We start from the raw sequence: 17,887 nt of genomic DNA, 5'->3' as shown, positions 1-17,887 counted from the left end.
GGATTTTTAGGCTAAGGTACTTTCATTTTATTGGCGACAATGGTTTTGGGTTTATCACACCTATCACTACCAAAGAAAATAAAAATCTGTGCCTTTACAAGTAAAGAGAGATAACAAACAGACAAAATAATTAGGCACTTCAAGGACTCTATTAAACCTTTGTTTAAACATGTAAAACACTTATCATTTTCATCATGCTTTTCACTTCTTCTTTCTAAACTTTCTTCAAATGTTTTTAGTTTATTTAAATTTATTTATTTATTTTGTTTTCTGCTTGACTGTTTATGTAGATAAAATCATTGTTTGTTTTTACTGAAAAGCACTAAAATGCAAATGGAGAAAAATGAATTCCTTGTAGAAAAAGCAGGAGAAAGTCCCCTATGAGTTTGTTATGTTACTGACAGCTTTTATTTTTATTTTTTTATAAATAATCGATTTGACAAATATTATCCACATTTTTATTATTACTAGTTTAAATATATATATATATATATATATATATATATTTAATATTAAATTATTATAAAATATATTAATTTATTAATTATTATTAATATTATTATATAAAATATAATTGATTATATGTTAAGTTAATCGATTGTATATATAAATATTATATAATATAAATAAAATAATGTTATAAAAATAAATTTAAATATTTATGTAAAATAATAATAACACTACTAATAATAATTAAATTATAAATAAAAAATATTATTATTATTTAAATTTAATATAAAATTTCTTTTTTTATTAAATTTTTTATAATTATAAATATTTAAGTATTATTTATTTTTATTTAACAATGTTTTATATATTAATAATATTAAATTATTCGTATTTTCTTAACTGAGATATTCAACATTATTAAGATATTATTTTAGTATCACTTTTTCATTCATACCATGCATGCATTTTACTGTAGTTTTTAGTATTCATTACACATGTACTTTATGGATTAATAAACTTATTGTATTTTTAAACTTTCATACACATCTTTTACAATTACAAATATTAAAAAAGGAAAAAAAAAATTATAGTAATTTATCTAATGTCAATTCTTAGACAGGAATGAAAATAATACTTTAGTTACAAACAATTAAAATATATAAATTAATAAATCATATTTATTTTTCAATTATTTTTAGAAAATAAATTTATAATTTACTTTTCTATCGATCAAATAAAATTAAAATTTTAACCACGTTCGTTATATTATTCATAAACTTTCATAATTTTTTTCAATTTTTATGATATTTATTTTAATTTAAATAACTATTTTCCTCACAAATTCATCCATCAAATGTACTATTTCAAACAAAATATTAATGTCAATATCACAATATATTGGACTAAAATTTCAATAAATTACATATTTCTTGAAGAAAACTTATAAAAATAAGTTGACATTTTAAAGTAAAATTATTTTTAAGAAAATATTTTTCTTTAATAAAGAGAATCAAACAAGGCTTGTGGAAGTATTGCCTCATGCATGTAGAAAACTTGTAGGACACTGAACATAACAAACGTGGCATCCACATGCTTGCTTCTTCAATGTTAAAACATGAAAGTAGATCTATTGTAATGTAATAAACACTGTGATATTATGTTATTATATATTAACATAATTTGTAAAACATTAATAAAGATATTTTTGGCTTGTGTCTCCTTATAAATGCCTCTCATTCATATAAAGTAATTTTGCCTCAACAATAACAGAAACATGTTTCATCTATTGCACTCACAAAACTTTATAGACTACTCATTTTTAGAGGCTTTCAAATACAAGACAAAATTAACTTGCATTATCAACACGTGGGTTGCAATTTTTTAAATCTATTTTAAACACATTTAATTTAATTATTAAAAATAATATAAACAAATATTTGGCAGTTAATTTTAGCACTCATCTACTTTAAGCAATGTGACCAACGGTAACTGTTTCCTTTTGTTGTGTCTAGCTCAAGTCTTACAGTTATTCTATTGTTATCACACACCAATAATGTTAGTTGTTGAATTAATTTTATTTTTTTTTACTTCAATAATTTTAGGTCAGCGTATTCTGAAATTTAACGCCATAATAAACTTTTTTTCACAATTTAATGTGTATTAATATTTTTATTATACGAAATAACAACACGTAGTTTGTTTAAATTATATATTATTTTTAAAATTACCCACTAACTACTTAAAAGAGATAATAATACCCATTGTTGATATGTAATTTATCTGGAAATGCATTTTTCTTAGATTTTTTTAAATTTTCATCATATTTTTTCCTTCCTTTAAGATTTATACTGATTAGACTATCGATGCTTCCAAGGTTTTAGAGACCAAATTTAGAAACTAAATAATTGGTAGTTAAAACCTTGGTTGCTAATTAGATACCAATTTAGAAACTATTTAACAATAATAGAAACTAATTTAGAAACTAATATTTTATTTAGTTTCTAAAATGGTCTCTAATTTAGTTACTATTACAACTAATTATTTTGGTATCTAAAAATTGGTTTCTATTTTATGATTTTCTTGTAGTGAATGTATATGTCTAAAGATTAATTAAGTTACTTCATAGTTGATAGAGTAATTTCATTGAACAACTAGTTATATCAATAATAATAATAATAATCTATATTTATATATAAAGAGATTCTTTTTTTTATAACGGTCTTTTGGTGTATACAATTTTTTTTCTGATTTTATCCTATTAAATATATCTCATTTTATTAAGTATTTTGTCATTTCATATGAATTATTTAAAAAATAAATTATTTTATATTTTTTAAATTAATATTAATGTACATTTTTTATACTCAAACTAACTCTCTAACTCTTTCCATAATTTCTTATTTTAAGGCAACAATAGGAAGAAAGAGAGAGCATATATACTCTCATCCATTTCCACACAAAATCTCACAAATCAAATAAAATAACCTACACTTCCAAAAAAAAAAACTTAAACCCAAAAAAGAAATGTTATTTAATTAATTCATCATTTTTCATTTTTCTTTTACATATTAATTTTTGTTTTTCAATTTCGATTCATTCAAAATTATTTTTTATGTATGTTAGATTTCTATCATCGTAAAAATTAAGCAAAAGAAGAAAATACAGATAAATAGATACTAACAAGTTCTGTGTTTGCGCTAGTAATAATAATTATTATGGATGGTATATAAATTCAACTAATTAGTGGGAGGAAAAAGTTGATGAGTGCTAAATTCAACAATAGTTAGTTGTACCAAAAAGAAAAACAAAGAATGAGTTATCATAATTTAATGTTTTAAATTAACCGACTTCTTTAATATATACCCAACAGCAAAATATGATTCAATTCCATTAGGTTGAACAAAAATATATGAAAAAAAAGGAGTGAACCAATTGGAATGCTCCACTAATATGAAAAGAAAATAAAGATGCATATCTTTTGGCACCAACCTTCATTTAAGTTTAATTTTTTTAGTTGTTCATAAAGTGGGTTGAAGGTTGAGCTGTCACATTTGGTGGTGTTATGCTTTTCATCTTCCATCTTCTTTACTTTATGTGCAAATTAATTATGTATAAGAAGGCTACACATATTGCAGTATTTAGAGGGTAGAGGGTGAAATCAAAGAAAGTGACAGTGTTTATGTTCTGTAAGCAACCCCTTTCTTAAATACAACAAAAAACCTTTCATATGAACACGGTTTTCACCATCAAAATCATAAATATCTCCTTTCCGACCAAGCCTAGTAATTTCAGATCCAATTTCAATTTCTTTCTTCCACCTTCTCATTTATTCCTCCACATCAATCTCTTTTTTTAAGATTATGATTAATAATAAGTATTTAAATTTAAATAAAAACTGAAATATTTTCAGATACATATATTTAGGATATCATTCTCACATGATCGATTCTCCACTTTCTAGAAAAGATATGTTTCTAATCAAAATTAATATGTTTATTTAACTAATACAAAAATTTAAGAATAATATTTATACTAATTAAACTCGACATTCTATATATCAACTCAACCCTATAAATAAATTGATTATATCCAAACTAACATACTAAGTAAACAAAATTTATATAATGAGAAGCTTCTTATAAAAAACAAAACTAAAAAATTATTATTATTTTGTTATGATTTTGCATGGAGAATACTGTTATTTTGTAACGAAGAGATTAAATTGATGACAATTTTGCAAGAGAGCAAAATAAGTCACGGACATCTTGAGAGACTGAAATTTGTGGAGTTTTTTTTGTGTCTACTTTAGAAGAGGTTGAATGATGAAAAGAAAAGTTATAAATGCATAAAGCAATTGCCAAAAAAAGCATATAAAAATCTGAAATGAATATTCTTATTACTTTGTCTGAGATTACTTTTGTTTGAAGAGTAGGTGTTGCGTGCAAAAGAAGGAAGCATTTTATCCATAACATTAGAATCACAACCTTTCAAGCAACATCTCATATCTACCAATTTCTCCAATTATGTACTCTTTCTTTTCATCACAAGAATAAACATAAAAATAAATAAAAGTAAAAAAAAGGAAATTCGAATTTTACCCTGTCTTGTTAAAAGAAGATAGTGTTTCCATAGTCTAAAAATGCGTGGCCTTTTACCCTTTTATGTAAATTGTTTCTAATCGTCAAAATTTATTAGTATTTATTTTCTTTTCTATTTTACAAATAATTGCCTTAAACTTTAATTTTGTTTTAATTAATTTTTATAGATATATATCTTAATTTTAATCAATTATTACAATTTATCAATTTATCTTAATTAATACTTATATCAATTCAGAATACAGATTATAAAGTTTACTCTTACAATGTATAAATATTTTTTTTTAAGATAACACCATCACGTAATAGACAAATTAAATCAAATTAAGTCAAAGTACTAGATTTTTTACATAAACAAAGTAAAAACTTTACTCAAATAAAATTTATCTGTATAATCAAATAGATCTTTTATGACTTTCTTTCTTTATAAATTCTTATTATTATTTATATGAAACAAAAAGAAAAAAACAATGAATTATTAACGTTTAATACAAGTTATTTAACCTGAACACGTTAGAATTTTTTTATAAAGTTTGATCAATTAAGAATTTGGACATATATTGGATAAAAATAATAAAATAAGAGGATCATTTTTGGAACAACGATAAAAAAAAATTGAAGTATCTAATAGTGGATGAGATAAACTTTGAGAATGAATTATTGTAAAATTAAAATTTAAGGTGTCTATTTATAAAAAAGAGTTTAGGGATTAAATGTTACTTTTGTATGTTTTTAGTATCATACCATTTTCTATGTTTTAGTTAATTAAATTGTTTTTCTTTAAATCCAATAATTATAGAAGTTAGATATATTTTGCATTTTATATGGTATTGTTATATTTTATTATTTATCTTTACTTTAATTTAACATAAGTAATAAAAATTAGCTTAGAAGCGCAGACATGTGATGTGATCCAAGATGGAAAGGAAATGAAACAAGTACACCATGTTTTTATATAAAAAAAATCATGAATGTGGAAACATTAAAAGATGAATTTGTACAAAAACTGAAGAAGAAACAAGAAGACTATTGATACAATGAAAAAAATATAATTATAAAATATGTGATTAGGTCAAAAGTTGGTGTTGTATAGTGGATGAGTGTGTGGTGGAGAATGAATAGACAAGAGAAACACAAACTTTTACCCTTTTATTATGTCTCTCCAATTTACATGTCCTTCTTTTACATCATATTCCCATAAATTTGAAATTTGAAATAGACAAAGGTGAAACTAACAATAAATACATCATATTTTTCAATTCAACTAAATTGCAAAATGTGTCAAGTAATTTTACACCCAAGAAATTACAACCACGTAAAGTTGTTGTAAAAAAGTTTAACACATTAGGATGAATAGAAAGAAGCAAAGAAGGATAATTACTTATTCTTAAATTAGTATTATTAAGAATAAAAAGGTGGATTGAAAAAGAAAACATGATTTTATGTAAACTCATTATTAGATAAATTCGCACATGTATTACATATGTCAAAATAGTATATAACACATATTTTGTCGAGATGTTTTAGGATGTTTAGTCGTATAGTTCCCTAACTGTTAAAGTCGAGAGTACATCGACAAGTCAAAGTAAATGTCTCTCTTAAATATAGGTTTAAATTTTGCAAATAATATGTATGCTTTGTCAAAATTAATTCATGAATTAATCGTGATATTCATGTTAATCTAGGTCTATAACCATGAGGACTCAATACATCTCTATAAATAGGTTGACCAACGTCAAGTCAAGATACGCATTTAATAGCATTTATTACCTTTAAACAAGATTTTGATTATTATAGGTCTGTTAGATTGCAAATTAAGGATAGAAAGATAAGGAATATATTAAACCAATTAAATGAGTTACCGGTAAATGATTCAATTTCTACTAAGAGTATTTTGTTTTCTTCTCCTCTTTATAAGGTTTCTTAAGGGGAGATGTTGTTGAAATAAAGATTTATAATGAGAAAAGTTTGTATGGAACTTGATTGGTTTTTTGGAAGTATCAAAGGAAGCCTAAGCTTGTAGACACAATACATCTAGCTAAAGCTAGTTAATGTTTAATGTTTACATTTATTTAATAAATTTATTATTAAATGTGTGAAGGGTGTTATATTTGAAATGTTAGATAAATGTACAAGGAAGTTGTTATATGCATCTCTCTTTGAGTATGATTCATGTTAATGTGAAGTATACCTTTTGTTATGGATTAAATGGGAGTTGAAAATAATACAAAAGATTTATTTGGTGCATTGAAATAAAATTGGTTGAGATTTTCATTGATTTTTTTCTATTTTCTAAAAATAGCTATGTTTAGACCAATATTGCTTAAGTGATGTCGAAATAGCATATAATGACTACATCATCACTCACTAATGTGAAAAATGTGGACACTTAAGTAATGACTACATTCATCGCTTAATTAAAGAAAGTGAGGTCACTTAAATGGGAAAAATCACTAAGTATTATTATTTTCTTTTTAAATTAAAAAAATAGTATGTAATTTTATTTATTTTTTTAATAAAATTATATTATTATTTATTGTTTATTTTGTTTCTTTTCATCTTTTATTTTAGTTGTAAATTATTGTGGTATTACTTTTGTACCCAACTTATGAAAACTCATCAAGTTAATAATGCTCACCGTACTACAATTGGAAGTTTAGGGTTTTTATAGTGGGCTAAAGATCTGATCATAAGAGTAAAGATGTTTATTTTATTCTTTTTAGAAATGTTTATGAAAGAATATTTTGAGAAAGAGTCCCAAGTGATTGAATAGAGGAAGAAAACAGGGTAATTAACGAAATGAGATATGAGAATTTAAATAAAATAAAATGGTTTTGGTGTGGTAGTGAATGAAGGAAGGTAACAGCTGGAGATTGCATCAGCATCACAGCTGTAGTGCTGTCGTCTTCTGCCATTATTCACTTCTTCCTTAATAACACGATAACTTAGAGTGGTCCCGTTAAAATCTCACCTCAATTAAACACGACAAATTATGTACCCAGAACCAAACACAATACGCAACAAATCAAACTAAAAACCAAACCCCTCATACCATAAGGGATCTTCCATCCATCACTTTCGTTTCACCTGACCACAATAAAATAACAAAAAACTCTTTTCACTCCTCCCCATTATTGTTTTTTTGTTCCTCATTACACAAAATCTCATTGTTTATTATATTTATTATTTCAATTGTTAAATCATTTTGTTTTAATTAAATTATATAACAGGACAAACACAAATTTCTTACTTCGTATTATCGTTCAAATATGTTCAAATCTATGGGACAAACCGAAATGATCACCTATTATAATTTTTAAAATAAGGAGAAAAAGATGAAAAAAACTTAAAGAAGAAGAAAAAATGTACTAAAATATTCTCCATGGTTTGGAATGGAAATCAAAAAGAAGAAAAGAATTAAGATGAGACTGACATGAACAAAAACCTCTCCTAATTTGGAGTAAAACAGTAAAAGAAATAAATGACCTATATACCATTTATAATTCCATTGCCATATTATATGGCTATATTTTTTCATTCACTTCTTTATTATTAATTTTTTTTATTATTCTATTTTCACTTAATGTCCAAACAAAACATAAGGCACACAATTAACACCACCAAATCTAATTCTAATGGGAATAACCTGATGCTGACATTATGACAAACAAGATTCGACTACCACACTTAATATCAGCTCCAAAAGCTACAAAATTTGTACAATTTATCAAAGAAGTGACCTATACTCAATACCAGTTTTATTGAACGTCAAAATAAATGTTTGCAGTTTTAAAAACATCTTGTCAGGAGTTTGTTTAAAAGTTGGATTACTAGCTGAGTTTAAAAGTTGTCAATAGAAGGACGAAAAAAAAATGTCTCACTTCAAAAAATTTAAAATAAATTGTTTTGGTAAAAAAATTAATATGATGCACTTTCATTCTCTCAATCAATTTCTATCTGGCAATATTACATCAATATTATAGATGGAGGACGCAGGTGAAACCGCAATGTTAAAATCCTGAGTTGTGTCTCAGTGGCCTTTAACTCCCTACTTTAAAGTGCTGCACAGGGAATCAGCATACTATGGTTGCGATGGTTAGTCCAGAGCAGACAATATTAAGTGGCGGCGGGAAGGGATTGGGCGTTGTGGTCACAGTTAAAAAGGACCTGGCACTGTTGTACACTATATACTTCCAATATTTACACAAGCAATTTAACCTAATATCTCATACAAGCTGAATCAGATTGCTGTTATGGGGATACAATTATCAGGGTGACACATTTTGAAATGCATGCTTCTAGACAAACTCTCAATTTCACATCACTATACATTTTTCTTTGGATTTTCCATCAGGCCTGGGAGATGTAGATGCAGACGAAGACTGTCTTCCAGTGTTTCTTGCAACCTGCAATTAGCATTACCAGTAAATTCTTGAAATTTCAACTTTCATCTAAGCAGCGTTACTAGTGCAGTCAAACACTGCAGACAATAATATCATTGGCCAAAAACACTGTAAATTAGTTGCAGTAAAAACATATGTACCTGGGGTCCTGTGACCAGTCTAGAGTTACCACTAATGGATGGTTGTTGTAAATTATTCTGGCGGGATGGCTGCTGCTCAAATTCCTGTTGTTGCAAGGCTATTGCTAATTGCAGATCAGAACTGTCAAAAATTGCACAATAGTTAAGACTAAAATTTTGAAGAGGAATAATTTAAAGTTTTCATGGCCAACAGCAAATTATGAAAATTACTTGATGTCTAAGCCTGCCTGTGCTGCACTATCGATGCTGGCAAGATAGTCCTGAAACGAGAAGATGTCAATATCTAAGAAAAATTGGTTTGCAAAGATTAACGTATTCCTCATTTAAGAGAATATACATACAGCAGTGCTGGTCAGAGCATTGTTTTCATCCCATGTGCTATTTTCTTGGTTTTCTACCTTGAATTCCTTGAAATTACTGGTCATAAACAGTGTATCACCATTGACCTGAAAGTACATTAACAAACTTTCCGCAATTTAATATTTACTCAAAGACGGTAAGAAAACACAAAATAGGATAAGATGGACCAGGAAGGCTATGCTAATAGTACAATAAAAATTGAAACCATACAGCACAACATACTATATAAAGATTCCTGCACACAGAATTCACTACAAGTTTTAAAAAAACTGCCTGCACAACTTGTCCCCAAGTGCTGAAGGAGCTCAAATCACCAAGCATATAAACTTTCAATTTTCAGGATGTTTAATTGAGAATATCTACATCTACCAGTGGCAACATGGAAGGAATTTTTTTTAAATGATCCCAACAAAAAAGATCATATAACAATACTTTTTACCTCATTCAGTTTTTCCCAGACCAGATCTGGCTGATTAATGTAACCTTGATCAGTGGCTAGAAGATAGAGCTCACCCTCATACTGTGGATAAAGAGAAAATAACTTTAGTATGAAGACTCTCCAAGACAGCCAACATTTTCTCAATGACAAAAAGGTGCCACTGCACTTGATATCAGTAATCCAAATGTCCAAAGGAATAATATTCGATGACTTTTACTGACCTTGAACATAGTGCTGAAATGATTGTTACGGAAGAAAACACACAGCTCACGCTCTTTAAGCCCATCTTGTAAACAGAAAAGACTGCAAAAGAATTAATCATATATAAAATGTAAAAAGAAAATTCGTCTCAGACAATGAAGAGAAATATAAGGAACACAAAATAGAACAAGATAATTAGACCAGAAGAAGGCATCCGGTACCCATAAAATGTCAACTGGCTGGCATTATTCCTCAAGAAACTCTTGATCAATTCACCTATGACAATAAAAGGACATGTCTCCCATTAGATAAAAACATATAATTATCTAAGAAAATAATACTCTAATCATAATCAGAACCAATCCATTTATATGATATATAGCACCACTAACCTTGTTCTGGAGTTAGTTCATCCTTAGCTCTAAGATCAGGAGAAGCTAAGGTGCTTTTGTCAGCCTGTTCTGCAAGTACGACCTCACCTTCATAAACAGGTTCACGGTCCTCAAATGTTCTTCTGTCCAACACACATTCCTCTCCTTCATATATGGGCTCACTCCCATGAACACTTGAAGTCAATGCTCCAGAAACATCAGTTTGCTGATATCTGATGCTACATGAATCTGAGTCTGCATGGCCTGGGGACAACTGTAATGATTTTGTTGCATCAGGTCCATGAGATTCACCTACAACTTCATGATCTATAGTTATAGGAGTGGACTGATCATGGACTTTTCCATCTCCTCCGGAAACATCGGAGACAGAGTATTCTTCGTGAGAAGAGATAACTTCACTCTCATTCAGAACCAATGCATCAAGGCTGTTCTTCTCTATCACATCATTTTGGTCAAAAGATTCTTTGGGTCCCGTATAAGTTGATTGATGAAGGTCACTCATTGTATCAGTCTTTAAGGATGAATTAGCTGCCTCTCCCAGTATAGATGTAGAAGATATCTGTTTGTTGAGGTATTTGCCAGAAGCAGTGAAGTCATTGGATACAGAAGGCTCTTGATCATGAAAGTGACTGTTACCAGCACCAGTGCTATTTCCTAGTTTATCTCCAGAATCCATATCTAAAACCTGTTCATTACTAATATTTCTACCCATACTGACAGAAATTTCTCCTCCATCAACGTGAACTGCAACAGGATCACTTATTGAAGCATTAGAATCACCCTCGGACAGTTTCAAGATTCTCAACAACTCTGCCTCTTCTTCACGATCACCTTTTCTTGGTATCAGGTCAGAAACAGATTGAGAAGAATCATCAAAAGACCTGGCTTTTGAAATACTGGGAGAAGGAACTCCAAGAGTAGCAGTTGTTGCAGCCACAAAGTCAACACAATCTTCTTCTGCAACATTTTTATGATGGACATCCATGTTTAGTGTTTCAAGAGAGACAAGCTCTCCCATAAGAGCATTATAGGACTTTGATCCAATTGCATTTGCAGTGTCATAATCCTGGCTCAAATGAACATTTTTTATATCAAATGAACACATCAAAGAATAATAAATAAACCCCACATTGTTTGAGAAAAACATAAAGACAACATTTTGATAAACATTTAAGACCCCAGTTGGCCACTTAAAATTTACAGTATGCAATTGAATTGAACCACACATAGTGACGTAGTAACAAAATGCTCTCCTTTCCTTCCTTGTGTTCCATTTATACCGTGATACACTTCATTAATGGGAATTAACACATAGTAACACAACTACTTATAGTTACTTAGCTAATACCCCCTTCCCCACAGCATTCACCTTGTCCACACTGTAATTATGTTCCACTTTATCAAATTATTCACCCTTCTTCAAGACATTTTCTCACATTCCGTTTTCTTGATACCAAGATTTTGTTTCCTGGCAGTAATTCTGCTTCTTGATCTTCCTGTTCCTATCTTGGTCCCAAAATGATAGGTAGATATGAATCAAAATCTTGGATACGGAAGTTTCCAGCTTCTTAAACATTTAAATACGTTGAATTAAAATTGATCTCATTTCAAATAGGTTCATTTTTTAAAATATTTTGTTTGGATAAGGAAATTCAAATTGGTTCAATTTTAATTTTCTTGTTTGGATAAAGTATTTCAATTGCCACTAAATGAAAAAAATTATTTAAATGTCAAATAATTGTTAATAAATAAAAAATATCAACATTGATGATATTTTTAAGCATATGTTGATTGATGTTATTTTTCGGTCAAAATGTGACATTTGTTCACTAATATTTTCAACAAGGTATCAAGAGCCTAACCATAAGGGAATTCAAATCCATGATTTCCCTACAAGGCCACTACTCATAAGAATAAAAAATTTAAACATCGTATACATTTTCTAGTTTCTTTGTCTAGTGTTGCTATTCACACCGGATACACTATTAATTGTCATTGTTATTGTTCATCACCAACAACTCTTTGCAGAGCTTTTTTTATTTCAGAAAGTGTTATTATTTACCACTAACATTTTTCCAATAATATTGTTTACTAGTGATGGTTAACCGACAAGTGTTGTAACAAGCTTTCCTAGTATGATATATATGTAGAGGAAGAATACTATAGATATGATTTGATTATGTTAGAGATGTGATTTGATTATGTTAGAGATGTGATTTGATTACATTAAAATGGGATATATGATATGATTTGACGAGGAAATACCATACTACATATTTCTCATTATTAGATACTATTTTGTTACTTATTATTGTATCTCTTCTTCATTATAAATAAGAATACTCATGTGTGTACACAACACATAGAATTCATTATATTCCTTCTCAGTTTCTTTATTCTCGCATTGGTACCAAAGCAGTACCATCCTATGTGACCATGACCAGTTTTGTTACTAATGCTTTTAACAGTAGCTAACTACTTACGGGGTTACCTAACAAAAAATGAAGTGAATGAGGAAAGAGGAATGGTTACCAGGCCACTGGAATGTACTGAAAACAAAGGAATGTCCTTGACTAACATTGATGAGTTAAAATACATATCTCATTTTACATACAGCAAGATTGTTACAGGCACAGTACAACTTGACCGAATGCCAACAACTAGCAAGAAAATGTTCTTCCAGAACCTCCCAAATTCATTTGGCATCCCAAAGGATTGCAGTTTTACAATAACTACCTCAATTATTTTTTATAACATCGTAATATCCCTTAATAGTCACAACAAAATGATAGTTGAACAACCCCCCACAAACACACAAAATGTACTTGCCTTGTATCCAAATTCAAAATAATCATTAAGTTGTCAATCAATGACGCAAACAAAATTAAAAGATTTTAATCAAATTATTCTGAATAAAAAAATACATGACATGATAGAACTAATAAATTTGGATTGAGGGTGAAAAAGAATACCTGAGGATCAACAATCCAGCCGTGATACAAAGGGATGTCCAACAGATCAAATATGGCACACTCTCGAGTGAATTCAAAATCAGCAATTCTGTAATTAATGTGTAATTCTTATCAGAACTTCAGAATTGTTAATGGGTGAACACAACTACAAAAAGAAATGAGCAAAACTGTGGAACTAACCTCCTAAATTTTATATTTACATCGATGCCAGTAGCAAGCCTAGGAAGCAAGTCAATTGCATCAGCAATGTTCTGTTGTTGATTTTCAACATAGCCTGCATCTTTGTCCTACAAGACAATAATAAAAATTGTCAATAAACTTACATCACAGGAGTGAATGTGTAACCAGTGATAACAAATGTAAGTCTTACATTCACATTACTATTTGAATCAATTAATCGTTCAGCAACCAATGAAAGCAATTTCTCCTGTGAGACTTCAGCAATATCTGGACTCAAATTTAAGTTGTTTCTTAGTAGGAGAACATTACCTGCAACATTGCAACATATAAACAATTAAGTAATAAGTGTGATGCCAAACAAATGTTGCAAGTAACCCGTCTAAAGTGCAAAAAGTAAGCATGGCATATAAGGAGACAGACAGTTAATTACATTTTTCAAATTATCGTCTAATAGTAGAGAGCATCAGTTTGTGCAGAATCCTACGTCTATCCAAATAGTACAAAAGAAATGGAAAAATATATAAAATAAAACACAAACTGAAGAAACGGTAGATCAGAAGGAAAAACATATAATAGGATTCCTACAAAGGTGACCTCAAATTTAGATAATTGGTATGATGAGAAATAACTGACTATTTATGAAAATAAGAATAATAGGTGGTCAGGGAAATCACAAGAGGATGAGAAGAAAACGTATAATCATTAAAAAAGAAAAAATTGTATGTCTGCATTCTTTGTTTAGCTTCATGTGTGCAGTATGAGTTCCATCATTAGCACAAGATAGTTCTTGATAGATGATTGGTGGTGTATATGATATCATAGTTGTAAATCCCAAAGTGTGGTCTGGAATGGCTGACCTAAAAATACAATATTAGGACAATGGGTAGCAAGATGGACGCCATGCTAATCAATTAGAAATAAAAAAAAGTAAAGGGTAAATCGTAGAAAAGAGCAAAAGAAAGTGAGATGAAAGGCCTGGACTACAACACAGAAAATGCTGGAACTGAACAGAGCATGATAGAAAAGGTCACTTCGGCTAGAGACTGTAACAGGTTTGCCAGAAAATACCTCTGGTCAGGGAGGGCCACAAACTAAGGAGTAAAACATAGGAATAGAGTGGCCTTCGCTCTCCCTGACAGACATAAATATTGAACACATCTCCATGCCTATAATGGGTTTTATTAAACCCACTTCAAAAAAATTTAAACTATAAATATTGCAAATAAATTTAAGCTATCACGAAATTTCGAGAATTTTCCTATCCATCAAAAAAGAATATCAAGAAATAGCATTGGAAGAGTGATGTGTAACATGGACTAAAAAGCAATCAAAGAATTGAAGAAAATTGTGTTGAAGGCCCGTATGACATTATATTCATATTTATGTTGAAGGCCTGCACTTCCAATATTTCATTTTAAATTAGTAAATATTCATAGATATATATAGATTCAAAAATATACAAATGTCTTTTTTCTTAGAAATATCATACACGAATGGCATAATACCTAAGTCTGGGAGGGGAAAACACTACATGTATTCACTATGGTCATTCAATATTATAGGCCAATTATTATTAAGGTAATAATATTTCGAATTTATTATTATTTATTAAATATTAATGGGACACATATGTGTGTAGATATGTATGTATGTATATATTGATGCAGAGACAGGTGCAGGGAGTTACATCCTCAACCTTGACTTCGTAAGTCCAGAAAAACCTGAACTTAACCACAGTCAAAGCAAATTTCCCATCAAAGTTGGGGTAAGGTAGGATGGGTACCCACAGGTTTGAATTTAGTTGCCACGCATGGAGAAATGAGGCTGCACAAGTTGGGGCAGCAGAAAATTTACACAAAAAGTGATTGAGAAAGTTAGGGTTTCATTCTACTCCAAAAGAAGGGGGGAAAATCCTGAATTAAACACTAAAACAGCCATAAACGATGTTTTAAAACTGCAAAAATATCTTTGTAGCATGCTCCAACAGCTTTTTCATCCAGTTACACAACTCCCCCGCAATTTTGCTTTATTGACAACTGTAGTAGATAGTTCTGAGAACTATAATTTTTTTTTCAATTGATGAAAGAGAGTGAATCTGGGGGAGACTTCCAAGCATAAATAATATCATTTCCTTGAAGGTGAAGAGAGTTTATTAAAAATATACTACGACTTTTGCCGCAATTCATAGGACAGAAAATAAGACAAGCAAGTGGGGAAAATATAAACAAATGGATGTGGCAGAAAACGTCGGTGTATTCAATTAAAAGTAACGTAACACGATTCACGATTGAGAAACCTTGAACAGGGGACACTAGTAACTTGGCAGAAGAGTGAAAGCATTGACACAATTAATACCTAAGAGAGACAGATAAATAACCAGGTTGGAGTAATGGCATCTTGGCCAGCAACCAATTTGAAAGAGAATTCGTATATGAATTCTTATAAGTTTTTCTTGATAGGTTGCAACTAAACCCAAATATTAGAAATAATAACCCCTGTTGAGTTTCCGTGTGTGGTATTTGTTTGTGATATGCTATCAAGTATAACAAAAAGATAATCTAGGATATTGTAAAAATTGGCATCCATAAAAAAAAATTGCTCTGGTAAATCTCCCAGGGAAGAAAAATAGAAGCCAAATAACAGAATGAGCACAACCTAATAACGAACACGAAGGGAGATGGTGGTGGGAAAACGAACATGAAGAAATAACCAAATACTATATGAATTCGAAAAAGAAAAAGGGGAAACGGTTCATGGCATCAACTTGAAGAATCAATAACTAACATAAATAAGATAAAGGCAATAAATAGAGAAGAGAATTGATAGTGAGTAAGAGAAAATCATTGAGAAAGGGGAAACATAAAAGAGGGAATTCCATATCCGAAACGCAACAGAGAAAACGGTATCTTAAGAATTAAGTATTAGCAATAAAAGATGCGAAATGGCGAAACCCTAGGATGCGAAATGCACTGACAGATAGCGAGGAGCGGGCATGGTCCATTGTCGTTTTGGAGAACGATCGGAGTGGTGCGTCCGAGAAACTGAATCGTTTTGGTTTTGTGGACGCAGTCTTTGACTGGCTCTGGCTGAGGCGGAGGCGGAGGGTGTTCCTCTTGACGATCTTCGTCTCTGAGTGGTTGTTCTTGGTCCTTAGGGGAAGACGACGATGCCATTTCGATGCTTCCCGATTTGCTTCCAACCCACACAACGCCACAATACTTTATGAAAAACAAATATGTCAATGGAGTACGACTACGAAACCTTCTTACATTGATTGCTCCACCTTATTGTCAAACCTCGCTTTTTATTTCTTTTCTTTCCCTAATCTTTTTCTTTCTTCTTTCCCCTAACTAACTTTCCGTCAAATCCTTTTTTTTTTAACTTCCGTCAATACAAAAATAATATTTTCTAAAATATTTCAAATAATATATTTTACTAACTTCTAATTTATAACTTACATTATGATTTATAACTTCTTCAAAATTTCAAATAAATAAAAGTATTCAAAATTTAATAGAAAAAATAATTATTTAAAAAATAGTATAGTTTTCTTGAAAACACAAATTTTATTTATATTTTATGTAAATTTCAATATTTTTGGAATTATAGAAATGCATGAAGAATGACTTTCTTGGACAGAACTCATCCTAGATCCAATTTTAAATAAAGCCTTCCACGCAGGCAATTTTTATTTGCACCATGCAGGTTTTTACTAATAAACTTTTATCTCTAATTTTTTTGGAAAAACACTTTCAAATTGTTACATTTTAAACTCTGAAAATACTTTCTGGAAGTTAGTTTTCATAAGAAAATAAAATGAAGCAGTAATTGGTATTTAAGGGACAACCGTTGCATTATTTGAGATATCATGTAAGTGATGTTGTAGTCAGAAAAGCCTAGAAACTTGGTTGTTTTCATTCTCATTGTAAAAGTTTTACTTGTTGCCCTATAAAGCAAGTTCACCATAAAAGATACAGTTAGAAGAGAACCTAAAAGAAAAAAGAAAATGTAGAATTATAAAGAAAATCAAATGTAGAATTAATAAAGAAAATCTGATTTTTGTGATAAATACATTTATATAAAATGGCAGATAAGAGATGGGTCGTTGGAACAGAATATAAGTAGGTAGTTTATTAATTTATGGATCCATTAAAACTTTTTTTATGGAACTTGGTAACCAATTGGCGTTAAAGATTCTGTTATATTATTGGTTTTCGTACAGCTTCTTTAAGTATCTCATAAAAAAAATATTC

The 17,887-nt window shown here is 29.5% G+C and overlaps 1 protein-coding gene across 1 annotated transcript; it reads right to left on the bottom strand.

Annotated features, from left to right (window-relative positions):
• Positions 1-8,451: 8,451 nt before the first annotated feature.
• Positions 8,452-17,003, bottom strand: LOC137811376 (uncharacterized). The gene is made up of 12 exons (XM_068613081.1): positions 16,609-17,003; positions 13,825-13,943; positions 13,635-13,741; positions 13,455-13,542; positions 10,483-11,548; positions 10,312-10,366; positions 10,111-10,192; positions 9,890-9,970; positions 9,432-9,536; positions 9,301-9,350; positions 9,091-9,211; positions 8,452-8,953 (listed from the first exon to the last, which is right to left on the bottom strand). Exons 1-12 carry the CDS (start codon positions 16,805-16,807, stop codon positions 8,864-8,866), a joined length of 2,163 nt encoding a protein of 720 aa, XP_068469182.1. The 5' UTR covers positions 16,808-17,003; the 3' UTR covers positions 8,452-8,863.
• Positions 17,004-17,887: the final 884 nt, after the last annotated feature.

This window comes from Phaseolus vulgaris, chromosome 2 (genome assembly GCF_000499845.2).
Source record: "Phaseolus vulgaris cultivar G19833 chromosome 2, P. vulgaris v2.0, whole genome shotgun sequence".
In the NCBI taxonomy this organism is placed as follows: domain Eukaryota; kingdom Viridiplantae; phylum Streptophyta; class Magnoliopsida; order Fabales; family Fabaceae; genus Phaseolus; species Phaseolus vulgaris.
The sequence above is the reverse complement of the archived record's forward strand: the minus strand, read 5'-3'. Positions and strand labels throughout refer to the sequence as shown.

Coding starts and splice junctions, on each gene's coding strand:
- LOC137811376 (XM_068613081.1), bottom strand. CDS start 16,807: ATGGCATCGTCGTCTTCCCCTAAGGACCAAGAACAACCACTCAGAGAC. Junction 13,543..13,634: donor GTAAATATAAAATTTAGGAG/GTTAGTTCCACA, acceptor CATTAATTACAG/AATTGCTGATTTTGAATTCA. Junction 9,212..9,300: donor CAGGCAGGCTTAGACATCAA/GTAATTTTCATA, acceptor AATTTTTGACAG/TTCTGATCTGCAATTAGCAA.